The sequence below is a fragment of the Lutra lutra genome, chromosome 12 (genome assembly GCF_902655055.1).
Source record: "Lutra lutra chromosome 12, mLutLut1.2, whole genome shotgun sequence".
Taxonomy (NCBI): Eukaryota; Metazoa; Chordata; class Mammalia; order Carnivora; family Mustelidae; genus Lutra; species Lutra lutra.
The window spans coordinates 45,756,547-45,783,045 of NC_062289.1; the positions used below are offsets into that span (position 1 = coordinate 45,756,547).

Here is a 26,499-nt window from a genome sequence, read left to right on the forward strand (position 1 = left end):
GTGCCACTTTCTATTTCTTAAGTCTGTTTATGGACTATGATTAATTAGATAATTATACACATACACATGTGAAAGATTATCAAAAGTAGATGGATGTCAAATGCAAAGAGATGGTGGAATTTTGCTTTTGATAAAAGTAAGCTCGCTTTTGTGAAATTTGTGAGGTAAAATTTCCCACACTGTACAGATAAAAATAAATCCTATCAGGGATGAACTGAAATATAAGGACAGGGCTAAATCTGTGACACAATGATTATTATAATATCAAAGTCTACAAAAAATAAGTATAATTTTGAACTAGATCCAACTATAACTAAATGATTATTACTTCTGTTTAAAGAAGAATAATAATGTAGCTACAAATTCAGACAGTGGCATTAACTGTATTAAGGAATGAGTGTGGGGAAAGGCACGCTGGGGAAAATCAATCAGGATAGGCAATGTACAAGAAAAAAGGTTAAGGAAATGTCAGCATTAAGCTAAGTTACTGAGGTTCCAGGTGGGGAAGATATTATCCATTTTGCCTAGAACAACTAAATCCTTAGAACATATGCTATTGATATACAATAGAAGGATTCCATCTGAAAGCTGGAATACACGATAGAGATTTGGATGACACTTAGAACAGTAAGCCCTATTTGGAAAAGTTCTATTCCATACTAAATTGTACAGTTACATTTTATATAGAAACTGCCCATTATAAATAAAAGTGCCCTCACATATCTCTTAAAATACACAACTGAAGTGGCAATAGGGGAGAACTAGGTTTGAAAAATTTCTAAGACTTTTAAAAAGTTACAGTAAAAAGCTAAAAAGGAAGAAAATTTTCTCCACATCCCAATACTGAAGGAAAACTAATTATCGAGTCAAACTAGATGATTATTATAAATTTAGGATGTTAACTGTAATCCCCAAGGTAACCACCAATAAAATACCTAGAAAAGTATACATAAAAGGAAATGAGAAGGGGATCAAAATAGTACATAACAACAAAAATTAAACCAAAAAGGCAGTAATAATGGAAATGAGGGACAAAAAAAAAAAAAAAACAAAAAACCAAAAAACTACTAAGGATACAGAAAAATAGTGAAATAGCACAAGTAAGTTCTTGCTTAACAGTAACCATTTTAGGGCGCCTGGGTGGCTCAGTGGGTTGGGCCGCTGCCTTCGGCTCAGGTCATGGTCTCAGGGTCCTGGGATCGAGTCCCGCATCGGGCTCTCTGCTCGGCAGGGAGCCTGCTTCCTCCTCTCTCTCTGCCTGCCTCTCCATCTACTTGTGATCTCTCTCTGTCAAATAAATAAAATCTTAAAAAAAAAAAAAAAACAAAAACAGTAACCATTTTACATGTAAATGGACTAAAGTACCCAATCAAAAGGTAGAGACTAACAGAATGCATAAAAAACATGATCAATTATAAGCTGTCTATAAAAGATTCACTTTGGATGAAAGCACATGAACAGACTAGAAGTGAAAGGGTGGGGAAAAAAATTCATGTAAATAATAACCAAAAAAAGCTGAGGTGGCTATGCTAATATCAGGTAAAATAAACTTTAAGTCAAAAATTGTTAAAAGAGAGAGATAAACAAGGGGTGCCTGGGTGGCTCAGTCAGTTGAGTGTCTGACTCTTGATCTCCACTCAGGTCATTAGCTCAGGGTCATGGGATAGGGCTCTGTGGTGGGCTCTGCGCTAAGTGGGGAGTCTGCTTGAGATTGTTTCTCTTCCTCCCTCTGCCTTGCCCCACCCCACTGTGACCCTCTCTCTTTTTCTCGCTAACAAATAAATAAATCTTTTTTTAAAAAGGGATAAACAAGGACATGCTATATTGACAAAAGAGTCAATTCATCAAGAAGATATACATAACAGACAACACAGCCCCCAAATATATGAAGCAAACATTGACAGAACTAAAAAGAGAAATACAGTTCTACCATAACAGTTGAAGTCTTCAATACCTCCTTTTCAGTAAGAATACCTACACAGAATATGGAGAAGAAAATAGAGGACTTAAAAAAAAAAAAAAAGATTTTATTTATTTATTTGATAGAGGCAGCGAGAGAGGGAACACAAGCAGGGGGGGTGGGAGAGGGAGAAGCATGCTTCTCACTGAGCAGGGAGCCTGATGTGAGACTCAATCCCAGGACCCTGGGATCATGACCTGAGGTAAAGGCAGACGCTTTACTGACTGAACCACCCAGGTGCCCCGAGGACTTAATATTATAACCCAACTAGATCCACCAGACTTTTATTAACATTCCACCCAACAATAGCAGAATACATGTTCTGCTCAAGTGCACATCAAACATTCTCTTGAGAGACATCATATGTTAGGCCACAAAACAAGCCTACAGAAATTTAAATTGATTGAATCACATAAAGAATCTCCTCTGCCCATATGGAATGAAGCTAGAAATCAACAATAAAAGAGAAACTGGAAATTTCACAAATATGTGGAAACTAACCAACATACTTTCAAAAATAATGGATGAAGGATATCTCAAAGGAAATTAGAAAATACTTAGAAGTAAATGAAAACAAAAACACAATGTACCTAAACTTATAGAATGCAGCGAAAGCAGTGCTCAGAGGGAAATTGATAGCAGTAAACGCCTACATTAAAAAAGGAAGATATCTGCTGTGAAATGTGTAAACCTGGCGACTCACAGACCTGTACCCTGGGGATAAAAATATATTATATGTTTATAAAAAATAAAATTAAAAAAAAAGGAAGATCTCAAATCAGTAACCTACTTTATACTCAAGGGAACTAAAATGAAAAATATAAGTGGGATCATTACTACTGACATTAGAGAAATAAAAAGGTTTGTAAGAAAATACTACAAACAATTGTATACTAACAAAATAGGACCTAGATGAAATGGACTAATTCTGAAAACACAAAAAGAAATAAATGATACTGTTTTTTTCCCCACAGCCTTTTCTCTTGATGACCACTTATTTTTAAGACAGTCCTGCAAATTCTCACAAAGATTTATATAAGTGAGGACCTCAGCAACTATAAATAGTTCTTCCAAAGTTCTAAATAAAGCAGAAAGTAGAGAAAATATAATGATTCCTCCAGGGAACTTACCAGTGAGTGATATGGTAGCTGTTATTTCCCTGAGTTCCTTTGGGTAGGACATTGTGACAATGACCATTCTCACAAACTCAAAACCTCATAAGGTTACCCACATACCACATTGCACAAAATCTAGCTATCAACATTTCTTAGTATGGGGGGGAAAGGTTATCTTTTTTCTTTCTCATCCCTCATCACCCAATAAATTCGCTCTCCACCAAAACCATATACAGATAAATCAAGTCCTTTCATCATGATGATGGCAAGTGATTTGGTTCATACCACTAAAGACAAGACAGGCTATCCTTCCATTTAATTTGTTTAAAAAAGCAGGCAATGACCATAATGAGCAGCACCAGCATTAGCACACAATACAATTATTTAACTCATTAAAAGGAACAACAGTGTTAACAGAGTACAGAGCACTGAACAGAACACAGCTATCCAGTATTCCATTCTAATATATTCTCCTGTCAATCAAAAGCTGTAGGAAACGTCTCAGGCAGAACAGATGCATATCTCAATCTACACTGACACAGAAGCTTCGGATACAATATTAAATTGTGTTAATTTTGTCATGTAAGCCTATCTAAATCAGGCAAATTAGGAATGAAACTTTAGTCTACCAATATGAACTATGTCTTGACCATTTCCTTTAAACATATACTTAAAATATGAATCTATACCAAAATACTATCTTTAACATGACCAAGAGAAAAGAGAAGAGCTTGTACTTCTTCAATGATTTCCTTTACCTTGTAAGTTGTCATTCGATGCTGAGCAATTGTAGTCAGTTTTTCTAGAAGGCCTCGTAATCGCTCCTGTGTTGCATGGGAGATCAAGTTCACAGCATCAGAGTTAAGTTCTGTAATGTCATGCTTTTTACCTGTAGAAGCAGAGAAAATCCATTACGTGTTTTAGTAGTGGCTGATAATTGAAATAATTAGCACAGCAGGTATTCTGTTCCCCCTGGAAGTCATACCCATTATGAATAAAGGTTTGGAGATTATGATTTTCCTGGTGAAGTCACAACTTCAAAGATCTTAGACATTACATTAATAAAACCTAGCCTGAAGCCTCAGAAAATATAGACATTGTTTCACTTAGCCTCTAGAATCATTCTCCTTGCAAGGTCATTTATAGGACAAAGTTAATAAGAACACAAATCAAGTCTAGTGTTCAGGGAGGGAAATGGTAACTGCAGAAATTAGTGCCGTATTCTGCTAATTTTAGTAATTAAAAAAATAGAAAATTACATTTTGCCCTGTTTGACACTGTTAACGATTTACGACATTTATTTCAATGAATTCAGATTGTGGGTCTCTGTTACTGCCTTGTCTACAAGACATACCCACACTCCTTTTGTCCATTACCAATCATGCTTATTTTGTACTAACTCATGTTCTGATAAATTAACCTGGTAATTAATTCAAAAGTTGAAATGGGTTCAAAGCCTCATCATTTCACCCATCCTTTTGAATGACTTCTCTTTTAATGTACCTCCTTCCATTAATAACCAAACTTCTATTCTTCTTTTGGCTAACTAGGAAGATTCAGGAAAACAACTTGCATCACATACCCAAAGGCAGAAGCTCATTTATAAAGCAACCTTATCAGTATTTACATAGCAATTTCTCAGTTCAGTGAAACCAACCTGTATCAACAGAGACCTAAATCTAAAGATATAGCCAAAGTCTAATTTAAATGAGCTTTTAAGAGTGTTACTGTGTTTACTTTTAACAAATACAACAGTTTGCTTCTGCACTCTCATCTAAAACATACTCATATACTCATCAAATTATGATTCAGTATAGCAAACATAAGTTTTAATTAAAAGCCAACAAATCTTAAATACATTATTTGACATCATTCCATAATAAATGTTAAACCTCAAAGTGTAGGCTATAGGATATGAGGGCTATCTGGCTGTGACATCTGTCACACCACTGATCACCAGGGTGGATCTGATTGATCTGGTTGCCAAGGCGCAGTCCCCTTCTTCTCTCATTGTTCCTTGTGCATCCCTCCCAAAGCTGTGTGCTCCCTTGAAAAGAACGACCTTCCTAGATAGAGGAAGGCCATTCTTTGGTCAAGGGTATGTAAGTAGCTGTGTTCCCCTATTAGAACCTCCAAAGTAGCTCTCAAGGTCCAAAATGCAGCTTATGGTAAATCAGACAGGATGAAGATACAAAATTACTTAGTTTCTTCTAAGCCAAACCTTCAATATACAATTTGTTACTGTCTAGCAAGACTGAATTCATCACCAATTTTAGATTCAAGCAGGGAAAAGACACTACAAAGTCAAATCTACTCAACTACAACTATTAGCATACATAAATAGTGAAGGCCTGCTACATAAGGGGCACAATTACAATACCATCCAATGATTAAAATCACAACTAAACATAGGGTAGTTGACCTGACAGTTCATGCTTAAAGGAAAGAAAATGAACATTTAAAAATATGTAGTGTTTTGGAGGGAAACTTTGAAAATAATTTCATATGTATTTATAAAATAGTTTATCCTATATAGAAGAAAAATTCGTACTTTAAAAATATTAGAAATAAACAAGGGTAGAGATTTGCAAACAATTCCAGGGTTTAGTGAACAATCAAATGTTCTAATATCTTTACTACACTGCTAATAAAGTATGACAAAGTTACCAAGTTAAAATACTATAAGAAAAATTCCTACTTTTTTTTAAAAATAAGATTTTATTTATTTATTTGACGTGGGGAGTGGCAGAGGGAGAAGGAATGAGAGAGAGAGAGAATCTGAAGCAGACACCTTGCTGAGCATGGAGCTCAACCAGGGCTTGATTCCACGACCCTGAAATCATGACTTGAGATTAAATCAAGGGTCAGATGCTTAACTGACTGTGCCACCCAGGTGCCCTCCCAAATTCCCATTTTTAAATAAAAACACTCCAAGTCAACATAACTGATGAAAAAAAAATCTAGCTGCTGCTTTTAAGATTGTTACGTGATTTTATAGAATGTCTGTGTAATTTAATTTAGGTAATTAGCAAAAAAGGAAGAATATGGCATGTTTACTCTCCCAGCATTATTCAAGTAGAAAAACCTTCCCCCCAAAATTCTTTGGGTTAATTTATAATTTCTGTGATTAAAGAACAGTCCTGGTTCTGAGCTGTTCTGTAAAGATGGAATTTTACTACAAATGAAAACATTCCTAGAAATACATAACTACACTCACTCTATAGTTTTGTTTTTTAAAAAGCTTAGGTATTTCAGAAGTAAGAAATTTTGCAATTTTCCGTTTTATTAAACAAGTTTGTGCTCAATTATTAAGGACTGAAAATACCAAATAGTTACTCCCAGAATTCTCCTTGAAAGCAGAGGTTGGCTAACTAAATTTGATCTCTTTTTGTATATAAAGTTTGATGGGAATATAGTTTGGCTTATTTGTTTATGTACTCTCTATGGCTGCTCTTGCGATGTAACAGAGTTGAGCAGTAGTGACACAAACCACATGACCCACAAAATAGCAAATATTTACTCTCTGGCCCTTCACAGAAAAAAATTGCCCATCCCTGTCCTAAATGCCCAAATTGTTCTTTCAATGCTAAAAACTTTCCCATCATATAATCAAAGTGTAAGTCAAGCTAGAAATAAAAGTTCTCGGGGGAGGGGTGGTGGTGAGAACTGATAAAGCGAAGTATTTACTTCCACTCTATGAAAGCACTAGATCATTATATGGTTACACGGAGTCAATACCAATAAGCTTCCCAAGGAAGCTAGTATCACAGGAAAGTATCATGCTTGTTCCAAAACTACAGAACTGGCTCCTGTACAGTACACAATACATATTCAAAGAAAAGAGTGAAAGAGGGAGTAAGAAAGAGAGGGAAAGGAAAAGGAGTGAGGAGGGGGTGGGGAGAAAAGTCAAATAAGACACCAGCAAACATTTTACCATCAGCTCTTCTGAATTCCTATCCTTTTGGACCGCTTATAAATTTGTTTTTTGTAATAAAAGAAAGATAACAGAGGGGCTCCTGGGTGGCTCAGTCAGTTGGGTGTCCGACAACTGACTTTGGCTCAGGCATGATCTTGAGGCCCACTGCTGGGCTCAGGGAAGAGTCTGCTTGAGATTCTCTCTCTCTCTCTACCCCTTACCCCACTCACACACACATATCCTCTTTCTCACTCTAATAAATAAATCTTAAAAAAAAAAAAAGGAAAGATAACAGATACCCAAGTTAAGTTAGAAATTTAAAAAATGGTAATTGGTATAGTATATAGTAAGAGCTCTAACATTTCTTTATTCTGTGAAATAGATTTAAAATATGTAATAGTAATGTATTGTAGGTCTTAAAAATATTATGGGTGTAAATCAGAAATCAGAAACCTTCACATTTTTGTGGTAGGGCTTCAATATAAAATATAAAAATCCTTACTGAAGTATACTCAAAAGTCACTAGTATTGACCTCCCAATTTGATATGGGTGATGAAGAAGGTACTCCAAGAAGTCCCAGGGTTAGGGCACATGAAATGAGATAATTCACATGCAATAATCTCTCTCCAAACTGTCTTGGTTTTCAGTCAATGTGGGGAGAATGTATTCTTTCATGTTTCTGAAAGGTTTGATATTAAACAACAAAAAAGCTGTGTGGCTCCAGAACAAAACTGGAACATTCTCCCCCATTTCCTTCCAAACACTGCAGCCAATTAGGAACTACTTGTGGACCTAGGGAGAAACCCAGTATTTTAATTTAGTTCTTTTAGGGCAAGGATGAGTTTGAATTTCAGGGTTGAGAGAAGAAAAAAGGCACTTACTCTCTATTTCTATGTTTCACAATACTTGGCAGTTAGATTTCATAAACATGAACTTGTAGTGTATGTATGTATTTGTATGCATACATGCCTAGTCCAACCAAGAAAGGCACAGGATAGAAAAAAAAAAAACAGTACATCATATGTACAAATTCAAAGGAGCAGAGTGGCGCAGTGGAAGCATGCTGGGCCCATTTTAAGTACAAATTCACTTAAAAAGTATATATCTTTTTCCCACTAAGAAATATAAGTAAATATTAACTTCTATTATCTAAACCAGAAACTACAGGATAAGATTTAATTTATGTTAATAGTTTTTAAAACAAAGTATTTCTTTCTATAACACCCATGAAACCTTGATTTTTTCCAGAGCCTTATTTAAGCCCAAGTTCCAGGAAAACCAACCCAGGTTATCTCTTTTGGTAACACTTTCCCTAGAACAGACAATCCTCTCGGGGCGCCTGGGTGGCTCAGTGGGTTAAGCCTCTGCCTTCGGCTCGGGTCGTGATCCCGGGGTGCTGGGATCGAGCCCCGCATCGGGCTCTCTGCTCAGCGGGGAGCCTGCTTCCTCCTCTCTCTCTCTGCCTGCCTCTCTGCCTACTTGCGATCTCTCTCTCTCTATCCAATAAATAAATAAATACTTTAAAAAAAAAAAAAAAAAAAAAAAAGAACAGACAATCCTCTTAGGTCAATAATCTTAAGTCCAGGGTGCCTGGGTGGCTCAGTGGGTTGAAGACTCTGCCTTTGGCTCATGTAATGATTCCAGGGTCCTGGGATCAAGCCCTGAATCACTCTCTCGGCTCGGCAGGGAGCCTGCTTCCCTCTCTCTTCCCCTCTCTGCCTGTCTCTCTGCATACTTGTGATCTCTGTCAATTAAATAAATAAAATCTTAAAAAAAGTAATAGTAATCTTAAGTCTGCACTTACCAATATCTAAAATTCTCTTTTGCAGAGCTCCGATGAAAAGAAATGGTTCATCTTTACATGACTGTACAAGTGTGCCAACTAGTTCAGAGTTTGTTGCTAAGATGCAGGCATTTTCTTCACTTAGGTTGACCCCTGCCATGGAAGTCACATCATTGATGTCATCTTCATCTCTAAGAGAAAAAAAAGACAGCTTTTTGGTGGTGGTGGTGGTTGGTGATGTGTATATATGAATGATTTAGGAGCGCAAAGAATTATAGATCTCTCCTTATAACTAAATACATTATTTTACTCAATTCATCCAAGCAAGAGAACTGAAGAATAGCTATCTTTCCCTGGATGCTTTTAAAAATTAAGTGGTGTGTCTAACCGCTAGTGTACATTTAATATCAGAGAGATGAATCAGAAGCAACTTTGTCTTCTAGTGTCCATCTCCCCATCTTTCAGTTTAGTAAATGGATACACTAATAGGGACGTGGGGGTTAAACTAAGTTACCCACAAATGCCCTGCAATGAAAGACAAAGAAACAAAAACAGACTTCTTTGTTTTCATCCAAGATGATTAAAAGCCCATCAGACTTCCCCAGTGCACTCTACTGTTCCATCAAAGATCAGGAAAAATCCACTGGTTCTGAAAGATCCGTACTCACATGAAGACCTTTAAGAAGAAGCTTTCTTGACTAGTTATTCTGAAACCAAATAGTTAAAACTAGTTTTGCTTTTCTGCTTCAGACTTTTGGTGTGTTCCACCTGTACCAATTGAATTCATTAAACTCATATATATCACAGAATATGTATGAGCTCCTTGCATTGCACCAGCAAAATTAGTTGTTTTTATCTAACAGGACTGCTAATGGCTATAGTGATAAGATCAGTATGTATGTTTAAGGATAGGGAAGAAAGAAAATACAAAAATTCCCTCATAGCATCCTTAATCACTCTATGTAATAACAAGTATGTTACTGATCATAACTTACCTACCAATGCATAACATGATTTACACAAACATGATTATATAAAAAAAAGATGTTGCTTCTCTTTATTGCATGAGCCAAATGGTATATCATGTGGTCTCACGTCAATAGATTTAAATTATGAAACTCCCTGTGGTAATGCATTTGTGCACGAGAAAGGAAAATAAATTGTAATTGTCAAGCACTCAAGAAATTAAGGTCTCTGGTGTTCCGCTTTAAAAAGCAACACATTAAGGGTGAGGGGGAAAGAGTCCACGCTCAAACATATATAAGAGATTAAAAAAAAAAAAAACCTAAGTAAAAGAAAGAAAGAGCTAGACACAGCAGTTAGGAAGTGAAGAGCTAGAACAATGGTCTTATAATCTGAACAGTGGATTTAAAAGTCTACCATTAAAAGGTGTGTCTTTGGGACGCCTGGGTGGCTCAGTTGGTTAAGCAGCTGCCTTCGGCTCAGGTCATGATCCCAGCGTCCTGGGATCGAGTCCCACATCGGGCTCCTTGCTCATCGGGGAGCCTGCTTCTCCCTCTACCTCTGCCTGCCATTCTGTCTGCCTGTGCTTGCTCGCTCTCCCTCTCTCTCTCTGACAAATAAATAAATAAAATCTTTTAAAAAAAAAAAAAGGTGTGTCTTTATGAAGGGGAAAAATTTTTTAATTTAGTATCTCAAACCACCAATATGCAATACAAAGAAAGTATACCAAAATGGTTGGACTCCAGCATATCAAATGTCACAGAGGTATTGTCAGAAGTATGGATGCTGAAAATGGCTCTAAGAATCATTCTGCCACCTATGTAAATAAAGTATTTCCAGAAACATCTAAACAATGTAAATATCTGGGGCACCTGGGTGGCTCAGTTGGTTAGCGAACTGCCTTCAGCTCAGGACATGATGCTGGAGTCTTGGGATCGAGTCCTGCATCAGGCTCCCTACTCAGTGGGGAGTCTGTTTCTCCCTGACCCTCCCTCCATCTTGTGCTCTCTCTGTCTCATTCTCTCTCTCAAATGAATAAATAAAATCTTTAAAAACAAACAAACGAACAAACAAACCCATGTAAACATCTAAAGTGTAAGAATGGTAAAAACCGTAAACCCAGAGATCCAAATTAAAAAAAAAAAAAAAGGTCTTAGTTAAAAAAAATTATTTTACAGATTTTTTTAAAAATTATTTATTTGACAGACAGAGATCACAAGTAGGCAGAGAGATAGGCAGAGAGAGGTGGGTGGGAAGCAGGCTCCCTGCTGAGCAGAGAGCCTGATGTGAAGCTCAATCCCAGGACCCTGGGATCATGACCTGAGCCGAAGGCAGGGTCTTTAACCCACTGAGCCACCCAGGTGCCCCAGTAAAAAGTATTTTTAATAAAACTTGTCTCATGGGCTCCTGTTGAGCTGAGGTGATAGAGCATGTGACTCTTGATCTTGGGGTTGTGAGCTGGAGCCCCATGTTGGGGGTAGAGATTACTTTAAAAAACAAAAACAAAAAACAAAAAACAACCCCCACCATGTGTCAACAGAATGAAAAGAAAAGCCACAGACAAGGAGAAAATACTTGCAAAAGATATCAGATAAAGGACTGTTATCCAAAATATATAAAGAACTCTTAAAACTTGAAAGAAAACAAACAAACCAATTAAAAAATGGGTCAGATACCTAATAGAGGACTCACTAAAGAAAATATACAGATGGCAGGGGCACCTGGGTGGCTCAGTGGGTTAAGCCGCTGCCTTCGGCTCAGGTCATGATCCCAGGTCCTGGGTTCGGGCCCCACATTGGGCTCTCTGCTCAGCAGGGAGCCTGCTTCCTCCTCTCTCTCTGCCTGCCTCTCTGCCTACTTGTGATTTCTCTCTGTCAAATAAATAAATAAAATCTTAAAAAAAAAATTCTTTAGAAAATGTACAGATGGCAAATAAGCATATGAAAAGATGCTCCACATCCCTGTCATCAGAGAAATGCAAATTAAAATGAGATACCACTATACATCTATTAGAAAGGCCAAAATCCTAAACACTGACAACATCAAGTGCTGATGAAGATATGGAGCAATAGGAACTCTCATTCGCTGCTGGTAGTAATGCAAAATGGTACAGCCACCTTGGAAGACAATCTGCAGTTTATTATAGAACTAAACATACTTTTACTGTACAGCCCAGCAATCACTTTCCTCGGTATTTACTCAAACGAGTTAGAAATTAATGTCCACACAAAAACTTATACATGGATATTTAAGGTAGTTTCAGAGATAACTAACAAAATTTGCAAATAGCCAAGATGTTTTTCAGTAGCTAAGTGTATAAATAAACTGTGGTACATACAGACAATGGAGCATTATTAAGGACTAAAAAGAAATGAGATGTCACAATATGAAAAGACACAGAGGGGAACTTAAATGCAAATTATAAAGTGAAAGAAGCAATTTGAAAAGGCTACATACTATATGATTCCAACTACATGACGTTTCTGAAAAGGCAAACTATGGAGGCAGAACACAGAGAATTTTTATAGTAGTGAAACTACTCAGTATGATACTATGATGTTGCATACACATCATTATACATTTGGGCTTTTTAAAGACTAATTTATTTATTTGAGAGAGAGGAATAAGGGGGAGGAGCAGAAAGGGAGAGGGAGAGGGTAAGTAGGTTCCCCCGCTGAGTGTGGAGCCCAAAGTAGGGCTCAATCTCATGACCCTGAGATCATGACCTTAGTTGAAACCAAGAGTTAGATGCTTAACTGACTGAGCCACATAAGTGTCCCTCACTATACATTTGTTAAAACCCATAAAACGTACTGCACCCGTAACAAACTGTAAACTATGGGCTTTGGGAGTTAATGACTTGTCAGTGCAGGTTTGTCAACTATAACAAATGGATAACTATGGTAGGGGACGCTGATAATGAGGGAGGCTATGCATGTGTGGGATTAGAGGGAATTCTCAATCTTCCAATCAATTTTGCGTTAAACTTAATCTGCTTTAATAAACAAAAGCTATCAAAAAGAAAAAAAAAGGTTAACTACACATTAATGACATCATTACAAAACAGAAACCCAAGCAGTTACTTAACTCTTTAGGATTCAAATTTTTCCTTTAAAAATGAGTAACTTAGATTAGGTACTTTCTTAAAGTCCCTCTAAGCCACTTAAAAGAATGAGGCAGCTCTCTTTGGCCGGATACAAAACAACTGCCAGGGTGTACTATGAAGTGGAGGAAAAAAATGAGGAAAAAAGACTGCCTCTTGGGAGAAAAAAAAAGATATATACACACACACATATGAGCATAACATATCTCTGGAAAGATACATGAGAAAAAGGGAAGTGGGGATAAGAAAGACTTATTTTAGGGCGCCTGGGTGGCTCAGTGGGTTGAGCCGCTGCCTTCGGCTCAGGTCATGATCTCAGGGTCCTGGGATCGAGTCCCGCATCGGGCTCTCTGCTCAGCCAAGAGCCTGCTTCCCTCTCTCTCTCTCTCTCTCTCTCTCTCTGCCTCTCTGCCTGCTTGTGATCTCTGTCAAATAAATAAATAAAATATTTAAAAAAAAAAAAAAGACTTATTTTAGACCACAGAATATATACTCTTTTCTACCCCTTTATGTTGTACTATATATATGATTACCCAATCAAAATGATCAGTGATATTTTAAAAATAGTAAATAAATATTTACAAAAAGAAAACTGGAAATAGAAAATATGATGAAGTTTAGACATATAACCCCAATATACCCTTGAAAAGAAAATCAGGGAGCACCTGGGTAGCTTACTGGGTTAAGCCTCTGCCTTCAGTTCAAGTCATGGTCTCAGGGTATTGGATCGAGCCCTGCATTGGGCTCTCTGCTCAGCAGGGAGCCTGTTTCCTCCTCTCTCTCTCTCTCTGCCTGCCTCTCTGCCTACTTGTGATCTCTGTCTGTCAAGTAAATAAATAAAATCTTTAAAAAAAAAAAAAGGAAAAATCAGAATTGTTGAAGATATACAAAACATGGCCATTACACATATGCACACAACACTGAATGTTTAGAATCTCAGATGTTTGTCAGGTACATGGGCCCTATAAACTGCAAATTGTTTCTATAGGAGAGTTCCCGCATAACTCCTGTTGAGATCTCACACACGGCCTGGAGAGACCAGTACCAAGCATATGTACTACCAGCACTTAGCACAGTACCAGAATTGAACAGAATTCATCAATGAGGAGACAGTCCCATATTTTTAAGAATCTCCTTGCACCTCTTCTCTGAAATGAGCAAGGAGCTAATTGCTCAATAAGATTTGTTCTTGCCTGCCTTCCCTCCCACTTGGCCCCAAGATGAACACAGCTCCCTCTAGTACAGCTGTCAACTGCTATGGTTACAGTGGGCAGCAGGAATAGAGGAAGATCCTCACTGAGGGAAGAGGAAAAGGTGCCACAATAAATAGCACCCAAGCCATTTAAAACTTCCTCTAAGAAAGGAGGCAGACTGAAGGAAAGAAAAGTCAACACAGTGTAGTACCATCATTACCAATAAGGCTAAGATAGGTCAGACAGTATTAAAGGCATTGATGTTGAAGCATAGTTGTGATTCTAGTTTGGTTTTAATTCCAAAGGAGAAGAAAATGAGAGTCTCCAAACTGTATCTTCAAGTCTTCTGGTCTAATGCAGTGTCTTTTGATGAAGATACTGTGCAAAACAATTTGTTTTGTTTCAAAAGATATACATACAATAAGGTAATTCATTTTTTCAAAAGATTTTATTTATTTACTTGACAGAGACAGAATGAGTGCATAAGCAAGGGGAGCATGAGAGGGAGAAGCAGCCTCACTGCTGAGCAGGGAGCCCCATGAGGGACCTGATCCCAGACGCTGGGATCTGACTCGAGCTGAAAGGCCCTTAACCAACTGAGCTATTCAGGCACCCACAAAAAGGAGATTTAATAGTACGTTAGTATAAAAAACTTTCCAATTCAAGATTCTGGGAGATGTAATAAGTTACTGTGTAAAATTTAAGGACTACCCAATTATCATTAATGTCTTACATTTTGGCTTCTAAAAATGACCTAATTCCTTAGCTTTTGATGCAGTTGTCCACTGCTTAAGCCTGACTTCTTAAATCTGTTCTATCATCTTAAGATCTGAATAACCCCAGACTGATTCTTCTAAAGTAGAGAGAATCATAATTTTTCCTGTTCAAAAACCTCTCATGTTCCCAAGAACTGAACTCGATATTCAACGTTTTCCAGGTAATGACCCCTAACTTAGCACTCTTCCCTCCCGTTACTCACTATCATATAGCTCCTACTGATTCTGGCCTTTGTTCAGACCATTCCCCACTTATGGTTCTCATCTTCAAAGTCCTGCTTTTAGCATCTTTTAGCTGTCAAAGCTTTAGCTATACCCCAGTCCTATTTCAATTGCCTGGTTTAGAAATGCTGGTTTAATTTGCTTTTATACTTTTGTTTTTGTGCATTTTTTAAACTTTGTTTTTATATTTTTAAAGCATTTGTCCAATTGCTACAACTTTTCAACTTCTGAGAGCACACTGCATCTGTTATGGTAGGTTTTACGCTGTCTTCCATTCTAAACATCAGTGTGTTTCTCTTAAATGCCAATTAGACTTATTTTATCGATTATGCTCAATAAACATATTAAATATAATAAAGATTACATTATCTTCATTGCCTATTATTCCTAGCAGAAATGGAAAATAGTTGAAGAATGTCCCTGTGTTCAGAACAGGTGTTATTTATGTTACGATGTACTGAGAAGTAGAACAGTGGGTAAAAATGGTAAGTCAAACTGTTTATAGCATAATTCTGACTGCTAGTTATTATCTATGTGAAATAAAGCAAATTAATCATTCTAGGCCTGCATTGTCAGTAAAATGCAGGCAGTAAGTCCTTATATATTAGACTGAAGACTGAAGGAAGTAATTCAGATCATGGGAAAAGGAATTAGTTTAATACAGAAAGAGTTCCTACAAGTAATTAAGGAAAAAAAAACTCATGATTCAATGGAAAATTGGACAAAGCACATGAGTTTTCATTAAGAAAAAATTTTCAATTACTAAAATAGAAAATATTCTTCTATTCTACTCATAATAGAACTATAAGATACAATTTTTCACCCATTAGACTCGCAAAAACTATTCAAGTTCACCAGAACATGTGAAAATGTGCTACCATAAGCTTTGCTGCTCAATGTAATTTGTAAATTTAACCTCCGTGGAGAGTCATTTGATATTATCTGACAATTTAAAATAAATAAGCTTGGGGCACCCGGGTAGCTCAGTTGGTTAAGTGTCTGTCTTCGGCTCAGGTCACGATCCCCGGGTCTGGGATGGAGCTCCATGTTGGCCTCCCTGCTCATTGGTGAGTCTGCTTCTCCTTCTCTCTCTCTCAATAAATTAAATCTTAAAAATAAACAAGTAGGGACACCTGGTGTCTCAGTGGGTTAAGCCTCTGCCTTCGGCTCAGGTCATGGTCTCGGGGTTCTGGGATTGAGCCCTGCATCAGGCTCTCTGCTCAGCAGGGAACCTGCTTCCCCTTCTCCCTCTACCTGTCTCTCTGCCTACTTGTGATCTCTCTCTGTATGTCAAATAAATAAATAAAATATTTTTAAAAAATAAGTAAATAAATGTAAGACTTCTTTCAAAAATAATAATAAATAAAATAGGCTCTTCTTTCTAGATATTATGTGAAATGAAAGCCACTGTGTCTTTGCCTTCTAGTAAAAAACATTGGAAATATCCTAAATATCCACCATTATGTAACTTTGTTAAAAATCTAAATCACAATGATTACACATTGATACAGAAAAATCTCTAAGATTCATCATTACTAAGTTGTAAAAAAAAGAAATGTAAAACATTATGTATTATATACTACCATTTGTGTTGAGAAGATTATATTTAGAAAGACACACAAGAAATTGCTAACAGTGGTTGGCTTGAGAATGGGAACCTGGGTAGCAGAGAGAAAAAGAAGCAAGGGAGAACCTTATTTTTCCACTGTATAATCTTTCTTCCTTTCAAATATTGTACAGAATGTATATATTAGTTGAATAAATAATTTGTTTAGAAAGCATAAACAAAAAATTTTATTTTAAGAAGAGTAAGTGCTTCCCTTAGATTATTAATCCCTGGTAAAATAACTTTGCCTTCAATACTCTTTTGGTAAACCCTTAGGTATAACCTCTTTACTATACCCAGCACATAAACTCACATAACACCCTGTTTATTCCTCCTTCCATGCCTTTGTGAAGTTATTTTTCTCATGGGAAATTCTCTTTGTCTTTCCTCTTTTAACTCAGATGTAGCAATAACATATGCATGATTTCCCAAACTTAAGTGATTTGATTTTTTTAAAGCTTTTATTTATTTATTCATGAGAGAGAGAGAAAGAAGCAGGCTCCCTGCCAAGCAGAGAGCCTACATGGGGCTTAATCCCAGGACCCCAGGATCATGACCTGAGCCAAAGGCAGATGCCCAACAGACTGCGCCACCCAGGCACTCAACTTTAGTGATTTTAAGAACCACCTGGGGGGGCGCCTGGGTGGCTCAGTGGGTTAAAGCCTTTGCCTTCAGCTCGGGTCATGATCCCAGGGTCCTGGGATCGAGCCCCACATCAGGCTCTCTGCTCAGCAGAGAGCCTGCTTCCTCCTGTCTCTCTGCCTGCCTCTCTGCCTACTTGTGATCTCTTGTCTGTCAAATAAATAAATAAATAAAATCTTTAAAAAAAAATAACCACCACCTGGGAGTATATTTAAAATACATGTCTTACAACCAAATACAAACCTGCACAGCACCCACGATTTGCATTCAGCAGGTCTAGCCTGTAGACAAAAAACCTGGAATTTTTTTTTTTTTTTAACAAACATACTTAGGTGACTATGACGCAAACACTCTGTGGACCACACCTGGAAATACACTGAGTTGTAAAAATTAAAAGCACCAATTCTCTAGTTAGAGATGAAGGTTAGCCCCTGCTCTGACAATTATTAAAAGGATGACCTTGAACAAATTTCTTCACATCTCTACTCATCAATTCCCTTATCTATGGGGGTAAAAACTATACCTGTTACATGATTTTGAATGAAAACTGTATTAGAAGCCAGAACTGTATTAGAAATAAAAAATGAGGGGTGCCTGGGTGGCTTAATCGGTCTGCCTTTGGCTCAGGTCATGGTCCTGGGATCGAGCCCTGCATCTGGCTCCTGCTCCCTTTGCCACTCCCTCTGCTTGTGCTCTCTTTCTCCCTCTCTCTCCAGTAAATAAATAAAATCTTTAAAAAAAAAAAAACCAAATAAATAAAATAAAATGAGCCTGGCTGGCTCAGTATGTGACTAGAGTATGTGATTCTTGGTCTTAGGGTCAGAGTTCAAACCCCATGTTGGGTGTAGAGATTACTTAAAAATAAAATCTTTTTAATACAGTGGAATATTACTCAGCCATCAATAAAACCCAAAATCTTACCATCTGCAACAACGTGGATGGAACTAGAGGTTATTACACTAAACAAAATAAATCAATAGGAGACAATAATCTTAAGACTTCACTCACATACAGAATTTAAGAAACAAAACAGAGAATCATAGGGGAAGGAAGGGAAAAATAAATAAGATGAAATCTGAGAGGGAGACAAACCATAAGAGACTCTTAACTATAGGAAACAAACTGAGGATTGCTGTAGGGGAGAGTGGGTAGGGAGATGAGGTAACTGGGTGATGGACATTAAGAAGGGCATGTGAGGGTGCCTGGGTGGCTCAGTGGGTTGAGCCGCTGCCTTTGGCTCAGGTCATGATCTCAGGGTCCTGGGATCGAGTCCCACATCGGGCTCTCTGCTCAGCAGGGAGCCTGCTTCCCTCTCTCTCTCTGCCTGCCTCTCTGTCTACTTGTGATCTCTCTCTGTAAAATAAATAAATAAAAATAAATTAAAAAAAAAGAAGGGCATGTGATGTAATGAGCACTTTGTGTTACATGCAACTGATCAATCACTGAACTCTCCCTCTGAAACTGAGAATACACCATATGTCCATTAATTGAATTTAAATAAAAATTTAAAAATAAAAACTTTAAAAATCAGTACTCATTAAAAATAAAACCATTACATATTAACATAGAAAACATTCTAACAAAAACCAACAATACCAAAAATAAAAAATTAGTTAAAAGGGTGACATTGTTTTCTATTTTTCTAATCTCTTTAAAATCCATTGATCCTTTTCACTTTGAATGGATCTTTTAATGATGCATGATTTTATAACATTACATGTTGGTGATCTGAAAAATACTGGGACACTGAGCTATACAGGTCTTCCAAATTTAGGCTCATTATACATAATCCAAAATCACATGTTAATATCTGCACCAATCCAATCAGAAAATCTAAGTATCGGGAAGATGTTAAGTTCATGGCAGTGGGTACAAGTTTTCCAAATTTTTAATTTCTACTTCAAAAGCTCAAACTTTATCACTGGCAAAAGAATACTGTCAGTTGTTTTCCCTGAAGTGACAGGCTCACTTTTTTCATTTTCACAAAAATGTCTGTCAAATTCCCAAGTCTAAATAATCACAGTTTGCTTTTCAGTTGTTCTTTGTTCTTCCAAATAAAAATGGTGCTCCAAGAAAAAAGTGGTTAGTTTAGCTCACAATTGAAACATAAGCAGAGTGCGTAGGTGGCTCAGTCAGTTGGTTAAGTGCCCAACTCCTGATAAGTGTCCAACTCCTGATTTCAGCTCAGGTCATGACGGGGGAGGGGTTGGCAGGATCGAACCTCTCCACCCCCTGTGCTTCACGGGAGGTCTGCTTCTCTCCCTCTTCCTCTGCTCCCCCACCCCATATGAGCACATGTGCGGACTCTCTCTCTCTCAAAATAAATAAAGTCTTAAAAAAATAAATAAATATAAGCACAAGCACTTGTCCTTACTTGAAACAACCATGAGACTCTGGAATGCAGAAGAGCTTTATGAAAACTTCCCGTTTTGTCACACAGTATATTAAAAAGCTGTGTACTTAAAGGGAGAGACAATAAAAATCATAATGTTTGCTGCCTCATTAAAAATATTTTAAAAAAAAACAAAAAAACACCTGGTTTCTTTTCTTTTCATTTACTGTGAGTGTCTGAGGGTAAAGAATAAATGGCTACTACTAGCATAGTTTGGTGCCCCTGCCTTGATTAATGTTAAGGTGCCAGCAGTTTTGCCACTGTGGCTTTTGAACCATCAATCAAATAATATAACAAGAAGGGCAAATAACAATATCAACATCATCATCATTATTAAAACAGTTTTAATCTCACAGACTCCCTGAAAAAGTCTGAGTTTCAAAACTGTTTTCTGCAAATCACATTTGGGGACCTGCTGGCATATATTTATAGTCCCAAGCTTATAATGAATATCAGAAATACTATGAGGATTTTAAAGATAGAGATTTCTGCCAGGGTTCAGTCTCCAGAGATCTCATTCTGGATGAGCCACCAAAACAATTTCAGTAAGTTCCTTGGGTAGTTTTCAAATTGTTGATCTATACTATATTAGCAATCATTTACTTATAAATTATTTTCAAAGTATCTACCACCCCTTCCTGTATTTATATATTTCAATTGAATCATTAACACTGTTAAGAAATTTTTATGATCCTCTACTATTATCACTGTCTCTTGGCTTTGATCCCTCTTGAAGATGCCTATGACATATAAATAATCTCATATGCCCTATCTCCTCCCATGTAATGTCAACCTTTGCTTCATGGTGTGTCTACCTCTAGTATCTAATATCTTTTCTTTCCAGTTCATTCTGCATCTAAGCACAAACATAATTTTTCCTAAACAGCATTTTACTATATATAACAAAATCTCGCTAAAAACTTTGAAAGATTTCACAATCGCATCTCTCAAGTGTTCATTTATATAATTTCCCTGTGAAGAATGTTTAAGAACTTAATTCAAGATCTAGCATAAGGCAACTCCTCCAAGAAGACTGTTTTGTTGAGTTTTTACCCTAGATTTAGAGCTAATCCAGGCAAAGCTTACACTGATGCTTCTTTTTCTCTGTCTCCTTTATCTTTCCAAGATGAGAGGGGTTTTTTGTTTTGTTTTGTTTTGTTTTTTTGTTACTAGAGGCTGTTTTCTAAGTTCCAGCTCTGGAAAAATTAACCATACATATTATGTCATATATTATGTAACAATATATATTATAGATATACTTGTACATATAAGAAAAAGCAAACTCTTTAATAAAAAGTACATGATGAAACAATTACATATGAAGCAAGGTGATTCCTGCAATATAAAATAAAGGATATTAAAGTTAATGGAGAATACCATCTATGACAATAGCATGTAATCTTGTCCTATATTATTTTCTAAGAATATGTTTTATTTTTTAAATTTTTTGAAAGATTTTGTTTATTTGAGGGTGGGGGAGAGAGAGAGCAGGGGGAGGGGCAGCAGGAGAAGCAGGGGATGTGGGGCTTGCAAGACCTGAGTCAAAGACAGATGCTTTGGGGCGCCTGGGTGGCTCAGTGGGTTAACCCGCTGCCTTCGGCTCAGGTCATGATCCCAGGTCCTGGGTTCGAGCCCCACATCGGGCTTTCTGCTCAGCAGGGAGCCTGCTTCCTCCTCTCTCTCTGTCTGCCTCTCTGCCTACTTGTGATTTCTCTCTGTCAAATAAATAAATAAAATCTTTAAAAAAAAAAAAAGGTGCTTAAACAACTGGGCCACCAGAAACCCCAAAGAGAGTGTTTTAAGGAAAAATTTTAAAAATATCACCCTAAACCCTAGCTGTTAAAATACTGTCACTAATAGAAGTAATATATATGCATTATACATTCATATTTTATTTTTCTCTAAACTATAAGAATGTTTTAAAAAACCTTAATCTTGGCGCGCCTGGGTGGCTCAGTGGGTTAAGCTGCTGCCTTCGGCTCAGGTCATGATCTCAGAGTCCTGGGATCGAGCCCCGCATCGGGCTCTCTGCTCAGCAGGGAGCCTGCTTCCTCCTCTCTCTCTGCCTGCCTCTCTGCCTGCTTGTGATCTCTCTCTGTCAAATAAATAAATAAAATCTTTAAAAAAAAAAAAAACACCTTAATCTTTAAGCATTATCATATCTTCAAAAAATCAACAATTCCTTATTATCATTAAATAGCCAGTCAGTTTAAATGAGGTTAACTATACAAACATGAAAAAGTACTGTAATATTTGTCATTTCTGATTCTGACATATGAAGAATAAAACATGAATCTCTGGCACCCTCTGGTGTTTAAGTACTATATAGCTTCCCTTATTCATCCCACTATTGACAAGCCAAATAGAAAATACAATTCTCTTTAGTTGAAAAAGTTATGAACAAAAAATTTTCTTTCAGTTAAACAAGTAGTTTTGAAAAAAATGGGCAAATAACACTCTATGTTATTAAACCTCATCCAGTTAAGACAAAAGCTAACGGCATATACTATTACCTCTTATTTTACAAAAGAGTCAACATTAAGGGTCTATTTTAAGGTTCAACTTAACAACAACTGAAGTGACATTGATAGTAAGTATCTAAAAAAACTAGACTTGCGCTAAAAAGCCATCACTTCAAAAAAGATATGCATAAATAACATATGACCAAAATTACTATACAGCACACAAAATGAAAAATGTATTTTAGTGCAAAAATAAAAGGTATCTTTAAAAATAGCTATGATTATAGATATTTCTCTTTTTAAAAATTCATTATTTCAGCAAATATTTGAATGCTTATTATGAACCAGGCCTTGTTTTAAACATTAGGTATACCATGGGAAACAAAAGTTATTGTGAACTCTCACGGAGATTTTATTTATTTATTTATTTTACAGATTTTATTTATTTATTTGACAGAGAGATATCACAAGTAGGCAGAGAGGTATACAGAGGGAGGGGGGGAAGCAGGTTCCCCGCTGAGCAGAGAGCCCGATGCAGGGCTTGATTCCATGATGCTGAGATCATGACCTGAGCTGAAGGCAGAGGCTTAACCCACTGAGCCACCCAGGTGCCCCTCACAGAGATTTTAAAAGGAGTGGGAAATAACAAGGAATGGTAAACAAAAAACAGGATACTTTTATATGAGTGCCTCAAGACAGCAGGTGGGCTGAAGAAGCTGCTTTACACTGACTGCCTAAGCAGAGACTCTCTAATTAGGGAGATAACTTTTAAACTAAAATAAGAAGGACCAAGCAAGATGATACTGGAGCAGAAAGTCCAGTGAGTAAAAACTGTACAGTGGGGACGCCTGGGTGGCTCAGTTGGTTGGACAACTGCCTTCGGCTCAGGTCATGATTCCGGAGTCCCGGGATCGAGTCCCGCATCGGGCTCCCAGCTCCACGGGGAGTCTGCTTCTCCCTCTGATCTTCTCCTTGCTCATGCTCTCTCTCACTGCCTCTCTCTCAAATAAATAAATAAAATCTTTAAAAAAAAAAAAAAACAACTGTACAGTGAGAATATGAATATGTGTCTGAGGAACAAAAAGAAAGCAAATGAAGAGGCTGGGTCCCTTACACCACAGAATGTGATTCCTGCAATGATCTGCTTACTCTTCTAATTTTCCAGAATGTCAAAGAATCTTCTGTCTTGTGTATGCCATCGTTTTTTTTTAGTATTTCTATTATCTACATTCTATTACTGAATTCTAACAAATGCAACTATGGTTCAAGATGGTTCACATCATAAAAAAGTTAATTCTCCCCCAAATTAACCTAATCACATAACCTCAAGACCAAATTTTCATAGAACTGCCTTGCTCATTCTAAAATTCATGTTCAGTAGAACAACAAAGGTAAAGTGGAGACTTTTGATAAAAAAGGATTAGAGAGAGGATTTGCTCTGCCAGATATAAAAATAAATAATGAAGGTACAATAATTGAAAGTGCAAAAATATTAACACAGAAATAAAAACACAGCACTAAAATGAAATTCTAGAAATGTACCATTGTATAAATAATAATTTACTATAAGATAAAGGTGGCATATCAGAAAAAGGATAATGAATTCTTCAGTAAATACTGTTGAGACCCGCATTCCAACTGGGAAAAAGGTAATTTCTGCTACAGACATTTACAAAAATAAAATAAAGATTTACTGAAGATGTAAAGGTATATGTACGTATGTGAGAGGTGTGTGTATAGATATCTTGGAAGAAAATATGGAAGCACATCATTATGGACTCAGGATGAGGAATGATTTTTTAGAATACAGTGAAATTCAAAAGTCATAAAGCATGAGAGCGATAAATCTAATACTGTGATTTAAAGTCTTCTAAAACAAAGACTCTAAAAACAAAGTTATTAGTTAAAAGATTGGGATAAAGATATTTATAACATATACAACAAATAATTATTCTCCTATATATGTCTGGAAAGCAATAAGCATTCAACAGATAAATGAGCAAAAGTAATATGCTAGAAATTTCCCAGAGAAAATACTAGTGGTGGCATTTTTGCTTCAGGCAGTAAAGTGGACTAGATTTACTGAGGAAAAATTACACGACATTCTAACTAGATCAGCCTAAGACATTTTCATTCCAGTGTTGGGTGCACAGAAGTTGTCAAAAAAGTTGTCAGTAAAAATAAGCAATAACCACACTCTAAAGGTAGAGCTAGCAGCCTTAGGGGCAAATGCCTATGGCTGGCCCTAGTGCCTGGACCTCTGTTAAAGTGAAGAAATTGTATCTGAGACTGCTGGGTTAAGTCAGCTTCCCTATAACAGGTACTAAAGTGATCCCAAGTCAATAACCACCCCTGGTTCCCATGAGAAAAAAAGTCACAAATCCTCTCTAAAGTAAAGCAAACTCAGTTTAGGTCCTTAGGTTTAATCTGATCTACCCATCCAATTAGGTTTTAAACTCAGAAATTGTATTTTCTTACCTTTTTTTTTTTTTTTTTTTTTTTTTTTTGAGAGAGCTGGTGTGCACAAGGTGGGGTTGGGAGTGGCGAAAGGAGAGGGAAAGAGAGAATCCCAAGCAGGGTCCATGCCCAGCATGGAACCTGATGCAGGGCTTGCTTCATCTCAAGACCCTGACATCATGACCTAAATCAAAATCAAGAGCCTGATGCTCAACTCACTCAGGTGCCCTACAGTTTTCACTTCTAAATGTCCCTTATTCAAATCACTGTATTCATTTTTTTAAAAAGATTTTATTTATTTATTTGACAGAGAGAGAGAGAGAGAGAGACAGAGATCACAAGCAGGCAGAGGCAGAGAGGAGGGAAGCAGGCTCCCCACTGAGCAGAGAGCCTGATGCGGGGCTTGATCCCAGGACCCTGAGATCATGACCTGAGCTGAAGACAGCGGCTTAACCCACTGAGCCACGCAGGCGCCCCCACTGTATTCATTTTTTAAACAGAAAATTGTTCCCTGCTCAGTTTTGTGATTCCACATTTTATTTCTAACCATTTCATAATAATTTTTCACATTGAATATTTGATCATCCAATGTTTGAAGTCACTGAGGTTTCAAAAGTGCTGCTGTTTCATTGTAGTTTAACTCTCAGGGTGACTTTTCTTTATATGTTTCACTTTTGAAGATGAATACATACATGGATACCAGAAAACCATGGAATGATATTTTTAAAGTGCTGAAAGCCAAAAAAAAAAAAAAAAAAAAGTCAACCTATAATTCTACATAATTCTATCACTCCTAACATCATCTATATAAATAACCTAAGGTAATCTAAAAGTATCAGAAATATGATCCTAATAAGCCAATTAGCATAAGATTAAAGAAAAAAGCAATGTGCATTTCTATATCATAGTAACAGAATAGGTAGTTACCAAAAATATTTATAATAGCAATAAAAAGGTACCTAGGAATAAATCCAACATATAAATACAACAAATTCTGTACAACCTGTGTAGATAAAATTATTTCACTTTATTGAAAGATGTTAAAGAAGGCATGCATAAATGAAGATATAAATTATATTTATAGATAGAAGGCTCAAAATTATAAAGAAATCAGCTTAAGGAAAATGGACTCAATGTTATGCCAATTCAAATTCCAGCAGACATTTTTGGTGGAATTTAAACTAATACTTAAATTTGTATGTAACAGCAAAAACTCAAGAAAAGCCAACAACAGTGGAAGGGTGGGGTATGTAAGTTAAAAACAGAGAAGAAATAAAGGAGTAAGGTAAAGGAGATGCCTTAACAGATTCAAAATTTATTATGAAGCTATAGTAAACTGAGAAGCATGCTATTGGAAATGAACAAATTAACCAATAAGACAAAATAGGGATGGAAAAGATTAACTAAAAATAATAGACAGCCTAGAAAAGACTCTAGATGTGATGTAGGAGATGCTATAGATCCCTGAGGAAAGACAGAGTCTTCATTAATGCTGCTGGAACAAATGATTATGCATATAGGAAAGAATGAATTAGGATCTCTATCATATATTATAAGAAAAAACAAAACCAAAATTGAACCCTGTTGACCAAGATTTAAATATAAGAAGTAAAATTTCAAAATTTTTAGAACACTGTAAAGGAGGCTATCTTTATGATATCAAGGAGCATATTCATATAAGCAATTCATAAAAGAAACTGCTAAATTCAACTACTTTTTAAAAAAATACAACTACTTTGAAATGAAGAACTTCTGTTCATCAAAATACACCATAAATGTACTAAAAACACTAACTCCAATAAATACTGGCATTACAGAAAAAGCATAAAGAATTACACTAGGATTTCTACTTAGTGACAGACTGTCACTTATAACAGACAATTGTTGATTAAGAAAAACTAACAAAGC

General features: G+C 36.6%; 1 protein-coding gene across 1 annotated transcript in view; it reads right to left on the minus strand.

Moving 5' to 3' along the window:
* Positions 1–26,499, minus strand: part of TAF4B (TATA-box binding protein associated factor 4b) — a 133,869-nt gene that overhangs the window by 54,074 nt on the left and 53,296 nt on the right. The window contains exons 10-11 of the mRNA XM_047698102.1: positions 8,797–8,966; positions 3,834–3,964 (exon numbers count right to left, since the gene is read on the minus strand). Coding sequence (XP_047554058.1) covers positions 3,834–3,964; positions 8,797–8,966 — 301 coding nt within the window. The remainder of the gene's footprint in view (positions 1–3,833; positions 3,965–8,796; positions 8,967–26,499) is intronic.